Source organism: Plasmodium berghei, assembly GCF_900002375.2.
Source record: "Plasmodium berghei ANKA genome assembly, chromosome: 2".
In the NCBI taxonomy this organism is placed as follows: Eukaryota; Apicomplexa; class Aconoidasida; order Haemosporida; family Plasmodiidae; genus Plasmodium; species Plasmodium berghei.
The window spans coordinates 46,835-70,461 of NC_036160.2; the positions used below are offsets into that span (position 1 = coordinate 46,835).

The 23,627-nt window shown below is 21.1% G+C and overlaps 3 protein-coding genes and 5 pseudogenes across 3 annotated transcripts, besides 5 other annotated features; 3 read left to right on the plus strand and 5 right to left on the minus strand.

Moving 5' to 3' along the window:
• The first annotated feature begins 2,052 nt into the window (after window positions 1-2,052).
• Window positions 2,053-3,252, plus strand: PBANKA_0201200 (annotated as a pseudogene).
• Window positions 2,053-3,252: a sequence feature (fam-a protein, pseudogene).
• A 1,321-nt stretch (window positions 3,253-4,573) lies between these two features.
• On the minus strand, window positions 4,574-5,306 carry PBANKA_0201250 (annotated as a pseudogene).
• Window positions 4,574-5,306: a sequence feature (BIR protein, pseudogene;~PIR protein, pseudogene).
• Window positions 5,307-6,694: 1,388 nt separating this feature from the next.
• Window positions 6,695-8,065, plus strand: PBANKA_0201300 (lysophospholipase, putative; the record flags this gene model as incomplete). Its single annotated transcript, XM_034564186.1, has 1 exon — window positions 6,695-8,065. One exon carries the CDS (start codon window positions 6,695-6,697, stop codon window positions 8,063-8,065), a length of 1,371 nt encoding a protein of 456 aa, XP_034419739.1.
• Window positions 8,066-9,549: 1,484 nt separating this feature from the next.
• Window positions 9,550-10,009, minus strand: PBANKA_0201340 (fam-c protein; the record flags this gene model as incomplete). Its single annotated transcript, XM_034564197.1, has 2 exons — window positions 9,550-9,798; window positions 9,929-10,009. The coding sequence occupies 2 exons, from the start codon at window positions 10,007-10,009 to the stop codon at window positions 9,550-9,552; spliced, it is 330 nt and encodes a 109-aa protein (XP_034419740.1).
• A 1,582-nt stretch (window positions 10,010-11,591) lies between these two features.
• On the minus strand, window positions 11,592-13,177 carry PBANKA_0201360 (annotated as a pseudogene).
• Window positions 11,592-13,177: a sequence feature (BIR protein, pseudogene;~PIR protein, pseudogene).
• A 4,245-nt stretch (window positions 13,178-17,422) lies between these two features.
• Window positions 17,423-19,063, plus strand: PBANKA_0201400 (annotated as a pseudogene).
• Window positions 17,423-19,063: a sequence feature (fam-a protein, pseudogene).
• A 412-nt stretch (window positions 19,064-19,475) lies between these two features.
• On the minus strand, window positions 19,476-20,111 carry PBANKA_0201450 (annotated as a pseudogene).
• Window positions 19,476-20,111: a sequence feature (BIR protein, pseudogene;~PIR protein, pseudogene).
• A 1,687-nt stretch (window positions 20,112-21,798) lies between these two features.
• On the minus strand, window positions 21,799-22,668 carry PBANKA_0201500 (Plasmodium exported protein, unknown function; the record flags this gene model as incomplete). The annotated part of the gene is made up of 2 exons (XM_034564208.1): window positions 21,799-22,405; window positions 22,589-22,668. 2 exons carry the CDS (start codon window positions 22,666-22,668, stop codon window positions 21,799-21,801), a joined length of 687 nt encoding a protein of 228 aa, XP_034419741.1.
• Between the last annotated feature and the right edge of the window lie 959 nt (window positions 22,669-23,627).

Below are 23,627 nucleotides of genomic sequence, written 5' to 3' on the forward strand. Positions count from 1 at the left end.
ATTATTATGTGTCTTTCCGATAATATTAATATTTAATTATATGAATGTTTCATAATATAGCAATATTTCAATATTAATTATTGGTATTTTACTAGATTATATATATAGTCATATAATAATAACGCATTTTATCTATCATATTATTTATAATTATTGGAACAAAATATGATATGAAAATTTATTAATATACTTATATTTTAACTATTTTAAAATATAATTTATTTATACCTCAAAACTATAAAATTTAAAAATTAATAGTGATTAATATAATATTATACCTTTATAGTAAATAACTTAATGTATATAAAACTATTTCTATCAATATAAATTAGAACAATAGCATAAATGCAAAGCATTGGGATGAAAAAAGTGAGTATTATATATATTTATTATTTATAAACTTATTATATATATATTTATAGTCTATTTTTTATATATTACATAAAATTTTAGAAGCATAATAATATTTATAGATAATGTTGTATTGTTAATTATCGATATATATTCTATGAATATATATTTGATGATTATTTATTATATATTAGTTGTGTGTTTATTAATATTAAACATATGCATATTAACCTGAAGATATGTTATATTGTAGACAATTGTTTCAAATGAATCTAATTATGTGTTATAACCTCATATATAAGATTGCTATATAGTTTGGTTGGAAATTTATAACTAAATCAAAATAATAGCGACACAAATAATAAGTTTTACTAAATAAAATGTTTCATCAAATAAAAAAATATATTGGGTTATTCATGATTCAATATAGCTCTGGGTTAACAAGTCTTATATAATAAATAATAAGGGTTCTTATATATAGTTAGCCAAAAATTAGCAATAAATATAAAATTCGAATTGATAATATTATCACATTTAATATATATGAACAAATATATGAAATTATTATAACGTATGGAAAATATGTTATGCGACCCCTTTCATACTAATGGCTATGTTCCTTTTTTGGTTGCATATTTGGACTTCATTTCGAGATTAAACACACGGAGATTGTATATATATTTATCAACATTTACAAACACAAAATATTATCAAATTATAAAAAATTAAATTACAATATCCCCAAACCCTAACTCAAAACGCAGACTCAGTGAACAAAACTACAACTCATAAGCATAACCTTGACCCATAATACATGAACATCTCGTCATCAAGGATATTATAATTAAAAACTAAATTAATTTTATGTATGCATATGTGTATATGTTTCTTGACTTTACAACTTTATGTTTCATTATTTTATTTATTTGTATTTTTTTTAACTTTATAATACTATGTTTTATTATTAAAAGGAAAATTATAATTTGTATTAATTTATAAAAAACATAGGCGTTAATATTACTACCAATAAATAATTTTTTTAAAATTAACAATTTTGCTAGAAAATTGTTATTTAGTAAAATTTGTATTAAAGTGATAAAAAAATCACAAATGTGTGATTATCATACTATTATTATTATGAAGTAAAAAATATTGCTATTATAGTAGTATTAGCAGTATATAGAATTAACTGCATTTCTCATATTAAAATAATTATTTAACATAATATTTATATTACTATGATCTTTTATTTATTAATGTAATTATATGTGTATTTCCATATGTAATGGGATGTTTTATAAATTTTAAATTGAGTTTGATCAATTATAAAAATATAAAATTTGTGTATTCATAATTCTATATATTAAAAATGTTACTTATATAATATAATTAAAGTTATATATTTTTAGATATTATAATATTAAGGAAATTATGGATCATAATATTTTTGATGTTCATTATTTATGAAAGCTTCTGTTATTGATGTTGTTTTGTGGTTGAATTATTTAAATAAAAAATACATTAAACTTATAAATTTGATAAAAGCATAAATTTTACCGTTTAAATAATAGTTTTTTATACTTTATTGGAGAAAATTATTTGCTTCAATTTTAATTATACTTGTGCTTATTTTTCGAGCTGTTAATTTTTAACTAAAATATACTAATATATATTTTAATATTTTGTTTGTAAACTTCAAAAATGAATAATTTTTATATTCAAATTGTTTTATTTCTTTTAATCATCTCCCTATATGTGAATAATAAAACCCTTGCAACTGAACCTACTCCAGGAGAAAATGCAACATCCGAATCAACACATCATTATCTTACGTAAGAAAATACAATAATATATATATTACATATTTCATTATGAAAATATTAAATATACATCATCGAAACAATATTATAATATAAATCCAATACCTTTATTTTTATACGCATTAAAAATATGTCCATTTTGATCAATGATAGTTCAGAAGTATATGAAAAAAATAAGCACTTATTATGTACTGATCCAGAAGAAACTGAAAATACAGGTGAAGTTATGAAATAAGCTATGAAACATTTAGAACGTCATGCTACAAGTATAGATAATTATGAATTATTTGATACAAATCCTAGTGGTAATACATTTTTTTATAAAAAAAGACATAAAAAACTTACAAATGTTCTAAAAATGAAATATGCAATTTATGGTTCCGACCAGGTATAAATTAACGACCAATATTAAAGTTATAAACCAAATTAAAATATTAAAATGATTATAATTTATTTACATATATTACTCTTTGTTTCCATTAGTATAATGAAATAATAAACATGTTATGGGATCCCGATTGTTCCATTTTTTTCAATACTGGCTTTGTTAAAAGTATACAAAGCATAAATAATTAGTCAAATCATCATATTATTGTTACTATTTATTCGACATTTCATGATTTAGTATTGTCATTGTTATATGATACTATTTATTGTTTCCCATGTCTTCAAATTTATAATATTTTAATTTACATTATGCGAAGTTATTACTTTTTTGAAAAATTGTCCGTGTGTACAATCCAAATTTAGTAATGATACAATACCGTTGCAAAAAATGGTCGTGGTCTCGTCATAAATATTTTTATGCTTTAGCTACAAAAGTTCAAGTAAGGAAAACTTTCCCTTTCTATTTCGTTATAAATCGTATTTTTCATATTATTCACAATAATTTATGCAATATATTTTTATTAATTTTATAGATATCAGAAAACAAAACTATAATAGTCATAGCTTCAGAGATATAAATAATCACAACCGTAAAAATAAAAAATACTTTGAAAAAACAATAATAGAAAATGAAAATTTATTCGAAGCTGACATTGATTCTGAATATGATATTAGAAATAGAAATAGAAAATAAAAAAAATGTTTGTTAACTTATCTGGATTTATAATTCAAAAAAAGGGAATTGCGTTGACATTAACTATCTCAACTCTAAGCAATCTACAAATTTTAATAACTTAATAATTTTATTCCACAATTTATTTTGTTATTTCGTTATTCTATTTTAACATTTATAAAAAATACATACCATTTATATAAATGTAAATATTTATAATATATGATGTTCATCCGCACAAAACTATAATATTTGCTTTTATATATTTATCCATTTTTGTTTTTTGTTCACAGATTAATATTAATACCCCTATTTTTGAAGATTTATTAATTAGAATAGTTAATTTATCACAAATACTAAATATTCTGAGATCAACCACCATAATTTCCAAGAAATAGTGTGCATTCCTCATAATATGTTTGATCATTTTAATGTTGTAATACATTATTAATAAAATAAATATACTTTCACAGATTATGTTTATTTTAAATTATTTCCATAACCACATTTAATACAGTTTACTTTCTTTATAATTTATTCATGTCTTTTTAATATAAGGATGTATATATTTATTTTGATGAATGCCATAAATATAACCATTATAATTTGTGAAAAATATTTTTTTATTTTCCCTTTTCATATTAATATTGATAATCCTTTTATATGTAGAAATATATAAATTTGTATTTTTCTGGTACTATTTCCCTTATTTTCATTATGCATATACAACTCCCCATTGTTATTATCAAGCTTAGAAACCATTAAATATATCAATAATCATCCTCTAAATCACCTATTAATGATTTATTTTCTCTTTATTTTTTTCTCATTGGAACTGTTTTCGAAATCCAAATAACGAATACTAATATATTTTTAGAGCTATAGAAAAGGAAATTATAATTTGGAATAAAATGAGTCGACTATACACATTGTTTTATATAGATTATTAAAATTCATATATTTATATTATAATATTACACAAAAATACATTTTTTAATTGTCTTTATAAGCCAAATTACTTATATTAATAAGAAATTATAATTTTTAATACTTATATTGAGTTTTAAATACGAAACCATATATTTTTAACACTAAAATAAAATTTAATTAAATTTATCATTCCAAGGAATCGTTTTTTCTTTTATAAACAAAAAAAATTAACAAAAAAATAAATTAATAAATGGTACAGGATCGCCCTGCGTAAGTTTGTATATATTTAATAATGGAGATTTTTCTCCATAAACGAAATTTATAGATTTTTTAGTCTGTTTTTTTTTGAGTATATGAATTTATAATTATTCCCATTTGTTTTTTTTCATCAATTGAGTTTATAACTCTCTTTTCAATTTTCTTTCCAGAAAACACATTTATAACCTCTTTCATGTTTTCTTTTCTTCAACTTCTTTCTCCATCCAGATGGAAAATACTAACATAAAATTATGAAAAATATATAATATTTTATAGTGAGAAGATATTTAAAAAACTGTATACTTCATAATTGTCTTTTTATTTACCTTGTGCATAATAGCTAAAGTAATGGGAATTAAAAGAACTATAATTGAAATTCCAATTTTTTTGTATACGTCGAGTGTATTGTCATTTATTCTGTTGTTTCATTTCCTTTTACTTCGTCTACTGGATTTTCGTGTTTAATCACTGTACTTGGCACTGTTTTTTTAGATCCTCTTTGATCGTTTTCATCATATTTTTTTTCAGATGGGTCCTGAGGCAATTGCTGTGTTTTAGTTTGTTCCATAGAACTTGATGGTAGTGAAGTTTGTGACGTTTCTAATGAAGTTTGAGGTGTATGTTTTTGCGGCGTTGGTGGGTCATTAGATATGGGCAATTCATCCCCGTGTCGCCTGATCCAGATTTATTATCGTCTGAATTACCAGGCGTTTCTACTTTTTTAGAACCGCTACTTATATGATCTATATTTCTTTTAAAAAAGTACTAGATTCTTCGAAACTATTTATTTTATTAGGTAAAACCGTATTATATAAATTATGAATATGCCCAGTTGCACCTATAAATACATTCCTAATAATTTCAAACGAAGTGACAGCATTATTTAATTATTCCATGTCTTTTAATGTGATCCTAAAAACGAATAGTCCAATATCAAAAGATGCTCCTGGTGTACTTTGAGTTCCTTTTGCTCCTGAAACATCATATGTATCTCTTGAACATCCCCGGATTCACCCCTTGAACCTACTTGATCACCTTGCATAATATCTTATCTATCATCTGAACCACCTAATACTGAACCCTTATGCACATTTTGAGAATATTTAAAAATAGAGATTCATTTTTTTTGTTCTGCTATTTTTATCGTTTTTATTTTGTTAAATTATGCTAAATGTAATAGTATATATATTGATTCAATTGTGATAATAATATAAATTGTAAACACATAAAATGAAAAAAATAACCTTTTAAATATGTTTATAAAGTTTACAGTTAAAATTATATCATATCTTTTACCAATATGTTATTAATTGTACACAATAATTTTGAGGTAAATGAAATGTTTATTACTTTAAATAAAAAAAAATGTAAATATTTTTATAGATTTTCTTATAATGTATAATGTCATAAATCATTAACAGTTATAAAGTATTATACCTATTAATAATATTTCTTTCTAGGGAATTATTATATTTTATACTTTTTATAATTAAAAAATTACATTAATAATAATATATCTAGATTTTTTATTTATACTAACTTAAATATAGTTGTTATTATATCAAATTAAAAAAAAAAAAAAAAATTATGGGATGTTTTGTTTCGTTGCTTTTATAAATAAATATACTATGTATATTGTATTTGCTCACTATTATTTTTTAAGTATAGGAATTATATAAATCATTATTTATTAATAAAAAAATAATATATAGCAATTATATATTTTAAATATATTTTTTCTTCGACCAAATTTGAACTATCGAAATTAAGAAAATTAAATAAAACAAAAAATAAATTACCGAAAAATAAATTACCAAAAAATAAACAACATATATAATTTGTGTTAATATTATATCAATTGCAATTTTATCTGGTTGCATAAATACTCGAAAAAACTTCGAAAATGATGTTAAGAACTACAATTATGCATTTTTTTTGTTTCCCATAATTTGTTTACGATTTATCATGCTATTGTAATATACATCAATTCTATTAATATTATTTGATAGTAATGTAATATGTATATAGAATTTGTATAAAGCCATAATATGATTTAGTATAGTATACTTTTTTGTGTTAATAATATATATACATATATTTGAAAAGTAAAATTTTAATTATATATGCATGTAGATACATCCATTTTATGCAAAAAACAAAGAATTTACCATTAAAAATGCCTTATTAGAAGGAAAAGTAATATATATATATATATATATATATATATATTTTTTTTTAGTTGTACCATAAATTATTATATTCCATAATATTGGAGATGGAAGAAATTGAATTGAATAATGATGAATTAATGAATACAAAATGTAATTTAGATGGTGATCCTAAGACAAATTGGTTCTGTAATAAAAATGGTTTACTTTTAAAAACATATGGGTGGCTTGTTAAAAATGCTATAGGAGTTATATTGTTAATACATGGATTAAAATCTCATACTCGATTAACTTATATGAAAATAAATTTAAAAATGCCAAATAACAATGAAGGGTTAGTAGTAGACAATAATAATTACTATATCTATAAAGATAGTTGGATTGAAAATTTTAATCAAAATGGTTATTCAGTATATGCACTAGATTTGCAAGGGCATGGCGAATCACAAGGATGGGAAAATATAAAAGGCAACTTTAGTTGTTTTGATGATCTAGTTGATGATGTAATACAATATATGAATCAGATTCAAGATGAAATCTCAAATGATAATCAAACGGATGATGAATCTAACCATATATTAACAACTGAAAAAAAAAGACTACCTATGTATATTATTGGGCATTCGTTGGGAGGAGGTATTGCTTTAAGAATATTACAATTATTAAGGAAAGAACAAGAAGATAGCATTAATTCTGGAGATGCAAGTGACAATAAAAAATGTAACATCATGTTAGGAAATTCTACTAACATTAATGAAATCGACAATGATATGGTAGAAGATATTATTAATGATATGCATAATTCTAACGATCGTGCTATAGAATGCATGAATAATACACATTTAGTTACCAATTCTAATGGTTATGATTCTGATAATTCCTGTTATAGTGCCTCTTCTACGACAAATGCTATTGATAGTGGTAGTGATCAAGATAGAGGATGCTATAATCATTTAGATAAGTTAAATATTAAAGGTTGCATAACATTATCAGGTATGATGAGATTTAAAACAATATGGAATGCTAGGAACGATTCAATCAAGCGTTTTTATTTACCTGCAGTAAATTTCATGTCTCGTGTCGCGCCTCATGCACGAATTTCGTCAGAATTAGGTTATAAAAGGTCCAAATATGTTACTAATATATGTAAATATGATAAATTTCGAAATAATAGTGGAATAAAATTCAAATGTATATATGAAATTATAAAAGCTTCGATCACATTGAATTGTAATATTAAGTATATGCCAAAAGATGTCCCTTTATTTTTTGTACATTCAAAAGATGATAGTATTTGTTATTATAAAGGGGCAGTTTCATTTCATAATCAAGCAAATGTTAATAAAAAAAACTTACATATTGTTGATGGTATGAATCATGCTATAACGGTAGAGCCAGGAAATGAAAACATTTTAAAAAAAATTATTGAATGGATTTCTAATTTAAGAAGAGATGATGAAATAGAAGATGAAAAATAAAATTAAATATAAAATGTCCCTTAATAATGTTTATATTAATTATTGTTTTGTTTTTTTATAAACATAAATGTAACTTTTTCGATTATTTTTTTAAGTCAAAACAAGAAAAGATAATAATAAATATATTATATCTTTTTACATTATATATGTTTTTTGTTATTTCAAACTGTTTTTTTAAATTAAATTTGTATATAATGATTTTAGTTGCAATTTAAAGGTTTAGGGTTCAGGGTTATATTGAATTATATATATCATAATATCTTCATTCTATGAATATTTTTATTTAACAAAACTTCTTATTTGCACCCCCCATTTTTTTAATTTAAATTATAGTTTAAGGGTTCATGCCCCCCCAAGGATTGCATAATATAAGAACAAACGGCAAAAATACATCATATTGCATATATATAAATATGTCTATCCTAATTGCTTTAATTCATTTTGTACACACATATAATAATAAATTAACATAACAATATTTGATATATTTTTAATTTTGTTGTTTTTTTAAATTAGTAAACAATAACACATATAATAGTAACAATTTAATTTAGTGATTATATCTTATCATACAATTTGATAGGATTACTATTCCCATTTAACTATGAAGAATGAAATTATGAATATAGGAATGTTATATATATTCATATATTGTTTTAACGTTACGAAAAAGTATGTTATTTAAGTTATGCATACAAAAGATGATAATGAAAGAAATCTATGAATAAAAAACGCACATATAATGGAGTCAAATATTATCTCATACATACATATATATATTTCCATAATACTATTGCCTCAATTAAATAAATGTAATGTATCTATGAAATTGTTTATAGTATTATTCTATTAATAAACTTAAAAGATGAAAATTTGTCTAATTTTATTTTCATTATATAAAATATAAATATATGTGTATATTATAAAACTATACGCATAAAAATAATAAATAATATTATAACAAACGGATCAATCTTATTTCAATTATTATGTTTGGAACATTCTTCCAAAAATTCGGTACTATAAATAAGTATAAATAGCACAAAAATTCATATAAATATATATGATATCGTTTTATTCAAATATATAATAAAAATATATTACATTTATTTTAATAGTTACATAAAATTATAAACTTAAAATATGAGCTCATAAATGTAGAAAATTGCAGCATAATTCATTCGTCTAGAAGTGTCACATGTCAAACATTGTAGTTTAAGTGATAATTAGAAATAGTCATTTTTGTCGTTTTTTAGTTCGATATCACTTGAATATAATTGTTGTTTGAAGATTATTCACTTGGTTTATAATTTGAAGGTTGCTTTCCTGTTAGCTTTTTTAAATCGGATAAAACATTTGAAAATTCGGGATTTTTTGCAATAATGTCATGCGGATTATTTTCCCATCGCAATCATACCTTAGAAAGAGGTTCATTGTTATTTGAGGTTTCTGTTATAATCGTTATTTTAAACGTAATGGAAACTTTAAGTTCTATACCTCATTCTCAAGTAAGTTGAGAGGAATTCGTCCCTCGTTGATCTTGCCATAGGAAAAAATTCATAATCATCGCTGTTTTTTTTTTTATTTTTATTATTTTTTTTTTTTTTGTCATTATCTTCTTTAGGATTGTTATTCTTTAATTGCGTTTCGTGTTTATATTCTATATCATTGTTTTCGTCATTTCTGTTTATTTCTTCGATACCACTAAAGCTTTTATTTCCTGCATCAGATACCTTATATCGATAATACAAGGAAATAAACATACTAATATATATATGCGTTAATATATATGTCATAACATGTAAATATCCACTATTATATAATTTTCTAAACATTAGTTTATATTTTGTTTTGACAACTTACTTCCTGTTCGGAGCAATGTGTTGGTACAATAAAAATGACATACAAGGCGATGCAAACTAAACTAAATATCCTTTTATTCATTTTCTTATTAATAAAAAGTGTTTCCTCAAATCAGTACACTTTAAATAACATATAATTTATTATTTATCAGTTTCCTTTTTATCTATTATTATTGTAAAATAATAATGCTATTATTTAATGTTAAATTTTGTTTAATTTAATTTATATTAACAAATTATTTGATATTTATGAAATTATACATTGCTTCTATTTTAAACCATTCACAAATTTATAACCCTGCAATTATAAGTTAACAAAATTTAATATTTTATTTCTACTTTAATATAAATAATAATAAGTAAACGATTTATTTTAAATGTATAAAAAAATATATAAACAATTTGTTTTAAATACACAAAAATGTGTATGTTCTAAATATTTTTTATTTATTTGAGCCATTATATTTAATATAACAAAATTATTTTTAATATTTAAAATATAAATAAATTAATGCATTAATTTATATGTACAAATCGCCATATAAATATATAATAACTGCTATCACCAAAGATACGTATAAGCAATTGCAAAATGTTTTATATTACGTTTTTTTCAAATAACAAGCTATTTTCATAGAATATATTATTTTAATTATAAAAAAATAAGTTTATGTAACAAATTCTACAAAAAAATATTTTTTTGTATATTTTTATATAAATAAATCTATAGTATAATTTAAAGGCTCGTTTAATAACGCATTTTATACTTTATAAACTTATATTTGTCTGTTTCCGCTTGTTTACATACAAATTAATATATATTAATTATGGTATAAAATGCTAGATGTGTATATATTATAAATCAATATATGCATACATATGAAAAACAATTAGCAAGGATTGTTTGCATATAAATACATTATTGTTTATTATACTTCTCAACTGCTTAATATTATTTAATAATATTCTTTTTTTTTTTTTTCGTTTTTTTAAAATATATGATCTCCATGATAAGCATGTAATATTTTTATTTATATAATATATCTATGAATATGTAACATGAAATATATTATTTCTATTAAAATCATATAAAATATTCATATTTTCAAGTGTACCTCGCATGAATAACAACGAATAATACATATGAAACCAGAAAATGAAGTACAGCTAATAAGAAACGCTTTGTTTTGTCGTATTCATTAAACGCATATTATATTATCTTTAATATTTAAACACTATAATGTCTTTATTTTTATAAATACTATTTAAATAAAACATATATATAGCACAATAGTTATCATATAACCATTTCCTAATATAGAAAATTTATTATATACTTTTTTATAAAAATAGGGTAAGTGACCCTTAACATTGTTTCCTTATATTAAAGCCCTAATTACGCATGCTAATAAATTGAGTGCGATTTATTTATTATAGTTTGAATTTTATATTTTCTTTTAAATACGGAGCCATATATTTTTAACCCTAAAATAAAAGTTAATTAAATTTATCATTCCAAAAAATCGTCTTTTCTTTTATAAACAAAAAAAATAAATTAATAAATGACACATAATCGGCCTCCATAAGTTTGTATATATTTAATAATCCCATTTTTTCATAGACGCAATTTACGAATTTACCATTTCTTCAATTTATAACATTTTTCATGTTTTTTTTTCTTTCCGATTTTTTCCCCACCCAAGTGATAAATACTAACATACAAATAGGAAAAATGTATGGCATATTTTTTTATTCGTAATTATTTATGAAGAAAATATTTTAAAAATTGTATATTTAACAATTTTTTTCTTATTTACCTTATACATAATTGGTAGAATAATGAGTATTGAGATAGCTATAGTACCAACACCCATTGCATCAAATTTATTGTTTGTTAATATACGCCATTTTATGGTTTTTTGTTCATTTTAATGTCAGTTCCAGGATGTGTGCTTCCATTTTGTGCGTTTGATGAATCTCTACTATATTTTGGACCATGACTTTGTAATCAATTAGATACACCATTTTTAACTGTGCTTTGTGAGGGCCATGTATTGTTATAGGCTGTGGTTGTGGAAATATAGGTGGTACTGAATTTTATTATGAATTTGAAATTTCCAATGTTTTTTGTGGATCACTGTCTGACCGGATTGATCATCAATTTGTATAGAAATAATGCCTACTTTTTTAGGATGGCTACTTATATCATCAATAATCCCATTTAAAAAACTCTTAGATGTACCATAAGCAGTTTTATATTAGGCATAGATGTACTATATAAATTCTTAATAGTATCCGTGGCCTTTATAATTTTTTCCTTATTTTCATTAAAAAACTTGAAAGCATTATTTAATTGTTCCATACCTTTTGATGTGATTGTAGAAATGTATGGTCTAATATCAAAAAATGCTCCTGTAACACTTCGTGGCACCTTGTACACTAACCGATCCACTACCTGAACCTCCTTGTTCAGTATTTGTAGTTACTATATCCCCCCCTGATTTTTTTGTGTTCTCCTTTGGAGATTTTGGATGAACTTTTTTACATTCTTCATTTTAAAATTCCTTTGTAATAGCATCTGCGCTTATTTCTGGTTTAAGTTCTTGAATAACTGTACCTAAATTATTTATTGTATTCCTCGTTATGACTAAATCTCTAAATTTATCATATGTTTTTTTAAAAATTTTCAGTAAATTAATATATGAATCACATTTATCAATCTTATTATATATTTGAGAGCATTTTGTGGTAATATTTCCAAGATCATTCCTTGTGCTACTATTTGTGTTATATTCATGAATTGTATTACATATTTGATAAAATAGTTCATAGAACTGACTCATGTAAACAATATTACTACTTTTCAAATAATTCTTATTACATAATACTTTCCAATAATTAAAATTACCCATATATTTTTTTAAACATGTTTCATAAGACTTTTATAAAATGGAATTATGGTCTTTACTTATCTGAAGTAATATATTGGATAACCATAACAACATATATTCAATATGCTGATGATCATTATTTTCACCATCTTTTATATTTTTATCAATTCTATTTAATTTATTATATAAATATGTACTTAATGTGCTAATTATTTCGTAATTAGTTTCACAATTGTGATGTCTTTTATTTTTTTATCATAAGGGCAATTAAATTTGAATAAACTCTTATTAGAATTAAATTTGATTTCATCGACAATTTCATTGTTAAAATATTTATTAACATTGCGAAATATTTTGCACTAAGAAATATTTATAGAATTAATAAAAAAATATATTAATAAAAGATATAAAAATTATGTTTAGTCATTTTATAGAAATATAACATCCAAGAAATGTAAATATAAATAATTTTATTTAAAAATATGTGGATAGTGCTTTATTATCTATTATAATTGAATTTTATTTATAATATGTATATTAGGTGGCATCGTATTATTTTAATATATAATATACATACAGTGATAAATATATGATGCACTCATTTTAGTTATATACACAACTAATATCCATAAATAAAGACATTCTTATTATTTAAATTCATATGGAATAATAATACAACATTGTAAACAAAGGAATATTCTATTTACTTTATTGCAATCACCTAAATTATCTTAATTTTTTATTAGTTTGAAGCATTCTTATCATATTCGAAATATCGATATCCTTAATAATATTCGGAATATCTTCATTGAATAATTTTGCGTAACCTTTCAATGAGTTCAAATAAAACATATTTCCTAATTATTATACGCTTGTACATAGAGAACTATGCATTCTCTAGATTTATAGTAAAGAGGCCACCATTTTTATGTTATTATAAATATATAATTAGAATTGTATTATTAGAAACCCATTATTACTGCAATTGTTAAAAATGTATGCGTATCTCATTATTTGAATATCATGTATTGATATATGTTATTATTCAACGTTGAATATTACACCTTTTATATTATTTCTAATAAATATAAAACACAATTGTGTTTAAATTTAATATTATTCCCTTTTCTAAATAAATGTCATATAATATGTTTAATTATCTTAATTCGTATATATAAATTAATAATTCATTTTATAATATATAATAACTTTGCTTATGTACTAAAATTCTTTATATATAAATATAATTAATGAATAGTTTTGAGTGCATATCTTATCTATATTTTTAGAATCAAAAAAACATAATATACAAATTAGGTTAATCGAGCTATTACAATAGAATATAGCATGGGTATAAATTTGTTTTAGGATAATATTTAATATATATAAAATGTATGTTATTCTTTACATTCTTATTATCTATTTAATATATAAATGGTTAAGAAATATATTTTAAACAATAAAAAAAATAAATTTAATTGTTCCCACAATTTAATTTAAATATATTAACTTTTAATTTTAAAATCCTATTCATACTTTGGTTAGAAAAATTAATTTGAGAAGAAATATAGCATGGGTTACCATTTTAAGTGTACATTTATACTTATAATCTAAGCATATATTATGTATTGTATATTTTATGATAAAAATTTATTTAGATTTATATATAAAAAACTATATTTTTAAAGAGAATTATATAATTATTAATGGAATCGGTATTGTCTTACTTGGTTATGTTAATTCTAATATTATCACAATAAAAAAATACTAAACCAAAAGTATAATATTTAATTTTCATTTTATATATGTTTCAGTTATACTATAAGTCTAAGAATATATGTATAAATAAATCAACAAGTATGCGTAGTTGTTAGTATTTATAACGTTTATATGTTGTTATCATGATTACTGCTTCTATATCACTGTATATTATATAGTTATAATGAATGAACTCAATAGAAATACTTTAAATCAATGTATAAACTTTATGTATTCCATTGTTTTAAAGTATAATATTTTAGAATATATATATTACCTCGTGGAAATGGTATATTTAGAATGTATAATTATGAATTTATATTTTCGTATAACAAAAAGAAATAAATTCCAAACAAATTAATTGGAACATTCCATTTCTATAAAATTTACATTAATATGTATTTATAAGATATTTCCGAAATAAAAAATATTATTTATAATCATTGATATAATGATTTAATCGTTTATATTTACAAATATTAGAATAATAGTCCTAATTTTATGTACCTAATTTTTTTAAATTATTAAGGAAGTTATTGAAACAAAATATATTATAAAAATTTATTAATCTACTTATATACTTTCATTTTAACTAGTTTAAAGCATAATATATTTTGTACATTTAATAATTTATATATAGCTCAAAACTATGGAGCATAAAAATTATTGTATCCTTAATATAATATTATATCTTTATGGTAAACAAATAAAACCATATAAAAAATCCCTATTAATATAAATTAAAAATTTAACAAAAATATAAGCTGGGGAATAAACAAACTGTATAATTTAATAAAAAAATCAATAGGTTTTTATGCGTATATATAACAAAATTCTATATTAATATATTATTTAAATGATTAACAGTTTTTAATAATATATATTTTTTAAACATTATAAAAAACTATTAAGCCATAACCTTTATTTTGTTGTATATTATGGTGTCATCTCGAATATTGGTATATATTTTATTATCATAACTATAATAGTATATAGTATGTTTAATTAATAATAGAGATACATGTGTTAACTTATATATAATGTAAGTAAATATTTTAAATTAGTCTTAATATAATATTTCCTCATACAATTTTATTATTATTATTTATATGGAAAATTATAATTTCAATTAAAAACTGTGAAACCAAATATAAATTTTATTAAAGAAAAATGCTCACCAAATAAAGAAACAATATTGTATATTGTGGTATGTATAATTCAACATAATTTTGAACTATTGTTATAATCTAATATATAATTGATAATTATGGTATATCATATTAAGTCTTTTTATATATGTCTATCTACTGTTTAACATTAAAAAATGTGCCAATATTATATATATTAATATTTAAGTTATATAAAACATAAAATATAATTATATAGTTTATGGAAATTATTTTCCTGCCGATTCTTTTTCATAATAATGTTTATCGCCCTTTTTATATATTATTACAAAACTGAGTATTATGATACATATATTTTCTCTTTTAATAATTTATTATTTATATATATTAAATACTGTGTATATATCCATAAGTGTTACGAAATTATAAAAAATAAAATAAATATGAAACCCTGATCCCTAACCTAAAATATAAATTTCATAGAACACGACTATAACCCATAATACAGAACTATAACCCATAATACAGAACTATAACCCATAATACAGAACTATAATCCATAAAACCTAAACACCTGATGCCAATAATACTAAAGTTAAAAAAAAAATATATTTTGTGTGTGAATATTCGTGATTTATTTTTATTATATATTTCATTTTCTTTTATTTTAATATGTATATTTAATAATAATTTTTCTATATAATAAAATGTTTATATTTCGCTGGTGTGCAAAAGGGTATGTATACTAATGCTACTAACAATACATATTTTTTTATCAACTTCTTAATGCTAGAAAAATTTTATTTAGTAAAAGTTATATTAAAAATAATAAAAAAAACGCATAAAACTTTATTTACTATAATATAAATTTAATAATGGACTAAAAAATATTAGTATTGCAGTGTTAGTTGCAACCATATATAACTGAATTTTTCAGCCTAAATTAATTTTTTTGTATTTAAAAATATAAAAGCGATTTTTTGTATTCAAAATAAAGAATTATATAAAAAATGCAAAAAATCGATGGAAAGAAACAACAACACTGTTATTTTTATATAATTATCATTAATAATATATATTTCTGTAATATTTGTCGGTTCATTAATATGTAATTATATTTAAATCATATATATTTTTTTATATTATCTTTATAAGTTGATGTTTTGTATTATAAACTTTTTACTAAGTAAAACTGTATATGTAAAAATTATAGATATGTTCTATGGATATATAGATATATTTTATATACACAGCTTCATACGTAATCATATATTATATATTTTTTACTTATGCTATATAATTTTTAATTTTATTTAATCTTTAGTTTAAATAACTATAAAAATATAAAATATGCATGTCTATATTATAATAATTAATATAATAATATTATTTATATATATTATAACATTAGATGTACTAAAGTTCATTATATTTATGTTTATTAATTTGTATGAAAACTTTGGATCCTTTTTTCTTTGGAATGAAACTATTTATATAAAAATATATTTAATTTATAAATCAAATAAAGCATACAAATTGAATAATTATATATATTTATTGTTTAAATAACTATTTTATGCTTTTTAAAAAATATTAGTCTTTTCAAATTTTCTTATATAATTTTGCTTTAATTTTAATTATACTTATACAATTTTTATATCGTCATATTTTTAGTTTTTAGAAAAATGTTAATATATTTTTTATCTATTAAAAACGGAAATGGGTATAGCATATACTAGGACACTTTTTTTACTTTTAAGCTTGTTTATTTATGTAGTTAATAAAACCCTTGAGGCAAAACCTGCAACAGAGATTGGTACTCTAGGAAATGCTGCTTCAAAAATTTCTATGTAAGAAAAAATGATAATATACATGTCTACATTTAATATATTTATACAAATACATGTACTATTATGATAATATTATAATAAATTTCTGCAAATATGCGTCTGCATACCGATTGTATAGTAAAAATATCATTTTGTAAATACATTTATTTTTTTGTGTAAATTAAAAATAGCTTCACATTGGGAAATGATAGTTAGAATGAAAAACACGAAAATGATCATCTACTAAGCACAAATCCGGAAGAAATTACAAAAGCATCTGAACTTATGGACGAAGTTGTAACACTTTTATGGCATAATTCTACAAATATAGACGATTACAAATTATATCATAGTGAGAAAAATGCAATTTTGTATTTTACGAAAGATGTAAATCCAAACGTTGGGAAACTTAGCATTAGGATCCGAGATTCCAATAAGGTATGAATTAATGAACAATATATTTTAAATTATAAAATTATGTTAAAAAAAATACTAAATATATACATATTTGTTTTTCTTTGTCTTTGTCTTTAGTGTAATGACGTAGTAACCCTTCTATACAATCCAAATGGTCCCAAATATTTCGATGAAAACTTTATTAGCAGTATATAAATATAATTAATAAATTTAATATGTGATTATCATTATGTATGCATATTTTTTGTTTTATTTTTATCAAAGTTGTATGATACTATTTATTAACTTTCATTTGTTACCTTTCATAACATTTTAATTTAGATGATGTAAAATCATAATTTTTTTTAGGAAAAGTTTTCCGGTAATACAATTCCAATTTAGCATTATTACAAAAACGCTACAAATGCCGTATTGGATCCCTCAAAAAATATTTTTATTCTTTAGCCAAAAAAGTTAAAGTGCATTTTGTTTTTTTCCATCCATCTTAAATCGTATTTTTCATATTATTACACCATAATTTATACAATACATATATATGTTCTTATTAATTTTGTAGATAACACAAAACGAAACTATAATTGCCTATGTGCCAGTAAATATAAATGATCACAACGATCCCAATATGAAAAACTATCAAAACACAATCTTAGAAAATGCAAATTCACTCAAAATTGACATTTATTCTGAAGAGGATATTAGAAGGGGAGAATTAAAAAAATGGTTTAACTTATTTGGATATATCATTAAAAAATAAATCGATCACATTAATATTACCTATATCAAAACTGTAACCAATATAAATTTTTTAACAAAATAATAATTATATTCCACCATTTATTTATTATTATTTTTTTATTTCATTATCTCATTTTAGAATTTATCAAAAATCCATATTATCTGTGTAATGCACATTTTTATAATATATATATTAATTCCAAAAATTTTAGACATTTTATATATTTGTCTGTTTTTTTTTTCATAGATTGATGATAATCATTTCATATTCTCAAAATGGATTAATAAAATATATAAAGGACTAACAAATTTTAATTTGACCAAATTAATAAATATATTTTCTGATAAATATATGTATATTCCGAATGATAGTTTTTAATATTTCAATATTGGAATATTTATATTAATAAAATCAGTTTAGTTTCGTTAATTATTTTTATTTTATATTTCAATCATAAAAAGTTTTTTTGTGTTTAAAATATTTTGTTTAATATATAAATTATTTATGTATTTTAATATAAAATATGTCTACATTTATTTAATTTGTGAATATATTTTATTTACACTTTTCCTTTCATATTAATGTTTGTATTTCTTATGATAAAAGAATATATGTTTATAATATTATTGTTTTTATTATTTTAATTATTCTCATAAAACTCTATATTGGGGCTTAAAATTTGTTATTTATGTTAATGTAAGAATATCTTAAATATATCAATTACAATTCTCAGATTAATTTATTAATGATTCGTTTTTTTATTTCTTTTTTGCTCTATTAAATTTGTCCTTTAAAAGCGTCTCTGATACAGAAGATAAAGAGATGAATTTTTAAAAATATCATAACATTTTGATAAATAAGACAGTTTTTTATTATATGATTTGCCTTTATTATCATTAATTTTGCCATTAAAAATATATTTATGCGTTTCAACAAATTCTTTATGTTTTACGAAATAAATTGTGGCATTTTGGTTATTCACATCAAGGTAAATATTCATACGACATAAAAATATAAATGCATCATAAAATATAGGTATATCTTTAATATCCATCAATTCTTTTTTTGTATCAGTTTGTTTAAAGTTACTATAGTTTTTAGTATATTTCTTAAATTTGTATATATGCATACTATACTCTATATTTTTATCTATATAATGAGTATAAAAATTGTTTAAATTTATGATTTCTTTATGTGACTTTTGATTTAATTTATAACATAACCACATCATAATATATTAAAAAATATTGTTATTATCAATCCCGCCTAACCACACCTCATTAGAATCATTAAAAATTTTATTAAGCAACCATTAACTTTATCGAAACCAGTATAATTTGATTTCTTAGAAAAAATATTATAATTTTTATATTTGTTTAATTCGTCGGGAAAAAGCTTCACAAATCAATTTTTTTATACTAATAACCTTAAAAAAACAAAAATGAATATTAACGAAATTTTTATAAAATTTAATTTATTAATAATTTTAGGTAATGTAACACCATAAAATTTATTTATCACATAATAAAATATTATGATGTATTTTTAATATATATATTGAGTATCACCATATTATTTTTATATATATTGCGTCAAAACAGGTGGTGCAAGTATTTGAGATGAATATATAATATGATCTGTAGCAAACATATGATTCTTATTATTAATATGCAATAATAATACATTATTGTTACTAAACGAATATTATATTTCTTGTTTTTAATGTGTGTGACATTATTCTAAAAGTATAGTTAACTAAAAATCGTAATAATTCATATGGTGTGCATCTTTAACTTTATTCAAATTTTATAGAATATATGTTGAATATATATAAATGTAAGTGGATAAAATAAGCGCCATATAGTTCCTCGAATTTATAAAATATTAATGTATTATTATTAGTTGCCGTTCCAACTATATCAGTGCATCTACAAAGATATACTTAATCGAAATATTTTAAATAAATATAGGATGCTTTATTTTTCATTGTTTTAATATAGAATATTTTAGAATATATATATAGTTTTCATAAAACATCTTTAAATTATTGATATGCTAATTTAGATGTGCATAATAACAAAAAAATATAATTTTCAAACAAATTAGTTGTATATGACTTTATTTCGTTATAGACAATGCTATTTTGCAAAAATGTGACGCATAATAATGCATTTGTATTTTATTATTATCTATTAATTCACATGTACTGTAAGTATAGGTAATATGCTTAAAATGAATCTTATTACAATTTTATAATATTGCATATAAAATTGTTAGGGAGTTTTGGATGAGGACAATTATAATTTAAACTAAAAATGTTATGTAACATACAAATAAAAAGTTGTTAAATAGAGGAAATACATTGTACATTTCGGTATATATATACACAATATATATAATTTAATAGAATCATAAATATACGTATGCAATTCGACATATTAGTGCTTCAGTATGAGTACTAAAATTGACAATATAACAGTAAAATAGAGGAACATTGCAGCAATAAATATAGATAATTTCCAATTATGTAGAAAAATTTATCTTAATTATTGCCTTTTTATAAAATATCAATGATGTATTTGAGTCACATGATTTATTTAAATTATAAAAATAAATATAAGTATTATATTTTATGAAATGCAATTTCTTTGCGAACTTGTTTTTGTATTAATATACATTGTTTTTTATTTTACAAATATCTAAAAAAACGAATTGAGGGTTATTATATATATACACACTTTGTTTCTGTAATAAAAATATTTCATATATTACCGTTACCATTGAGTTATCATTTCTTAATAGGGAATATTATTGATGATCCTTATTTTCCATTTTGTATAAAAATAAAGATTATGGTTTATTTATATAAATTATAGGCATTTATAATTATTTTCTTAATATTATATCTAAAAACAAATGGATTTTTCATTATATATGTTCAAATTAAATTTAATTTGTCCTATTGATATAAACACAAATAATATCTGGTATCTATATAAAATAATTTTAATTAATCAATGATTTATTAACCAAGAATTACCCATAAATTTTCACCAAAAAATATTTCAACACGTTTATGTATTTATACTTCAAAGGAGTTCTAATAAATTGGTCTATTCGTTTATTTCCGCAATATTACTCTCAGATTCGGAAACCTCAGTTTCTGGTTCTCTTATCTCTGCAGCTCGTTCTTCTCTTCGAAGTTTTAATTCCCACTCATTCTGAATGATTTCTAAAAACACTGAAAAATCTTCAATAGACTTGAACATATATCTATGTATAATGGGTTGAATATTCTCCATTGAATAAGATGGACTTTGAGTATTTTCATTGATCCTAGAAATTAAAATTTCTAGATATTTGTACCATATATCATTCCACATCATATACTTCCATTGATTATCTGTAATATTATTTTCATTTGTGTACAAATGATACAATTCAAACATAGTTAAAAAAACTTTATTAAATGTGTCAATTATGAATGTAATATATTCCACCATTTCAGCATCTTCATTTATATCAGAAGATACATTGGAATTTATAAAATTATTATTAAGGCTTGGCGGTTCCATGATTTCCTGGTGAGTCCCTTCTTGATGTTGTGCATTTTCATATATTTCAAATATATTTATATCCTCAACTTGCAAAATTCTTGCAAATCGTTTCCCATTTTTTAATTTATAAAAATCATTTTCATCAAAACATTGTCCAATGCATCTGCAATAAAAGACAATAAAATTATGCATTAATAATATTTTTTTTTTAGTCCATACAGTGAATAATATATAAAGAAAGAAGCAATTATATACAAAAATAAGTATGCATGTAGAGTTAAAATTCTCATAAACAAATGTTCATATAAGTTTTCAACCATAATAAGATTTCATGAATAATCCTTACTTAAAACGATAATAGTGAGATGTTTTCCAATATACAAAAAGTAAAGAAATAATGCTTAACATAAATTTGTGAACTTCCATTTTATATTTACAACTTTATTCTAATATATTATGACATTTATATTACGAAAAGTAATGTTTTGGTGATATACGTTTCTTGATTTAAATTTTATTATTTAAATTCATTTATATATTTCATTGAACATTGTGTTTTTTGAAAATATAAACAATTAATGTATTCCTCCTTTTTATGCTAATATATAGTTATAGAAAAAGCATATTTAATTTTCACTTAAAAATGCATATATAATTAATATATTATTTTATTGCCACGAGGAGAACAAATAACAAAGAGCACAAAAAAATAATTTGAGATTAATCTGTAATAGAGTATTTATTATCTTCATATTTCGGTAATTAAATTACTGCACTAAAAAAATTTAATATAAAAGTTTATAATATTTTAATTTTTTTTTAAATTAAATTTTTTATTATTAGGGGTGCGTATATTTATTGATTTTAGCTTATTCTTTAGATAATAGTTTCATAACTTATACATAATGAGAAAGAGAAATAAATATTGTGAGTAAAGTTTTATTTATTTTTCTATTGATTCCATTAAATTAAATTTTATTAGTATTATTTAAAATTATTTTATGAATTTGCGCATCATATATTCTCATAACTTTATTTTATAATTTAATAACCACATTTACATGCATCTCAGATAACCTGATGAAATTTAGTTACTGTAAGAAAACAATTATAATCTTCATATAATTTTAAAAATTTTCTTATAATTAAAATATATTGTCTAAAATAAAATTGTAAATTAAAACTACGACATTCTTAAATCAAAATTAAATATTAAAATTAAAGCATATAATGATTGACAAATAGGATTATGCATTTATTGATGCAACGCATCTGACGCATGTTAAAAATTGTACCATTGCATGTTTATGGCACATGATTCCTAAGTTAACAATTTAAGCAAAATAAAGAATACATGAAACAAATATAAAATTATTTCAATTTAT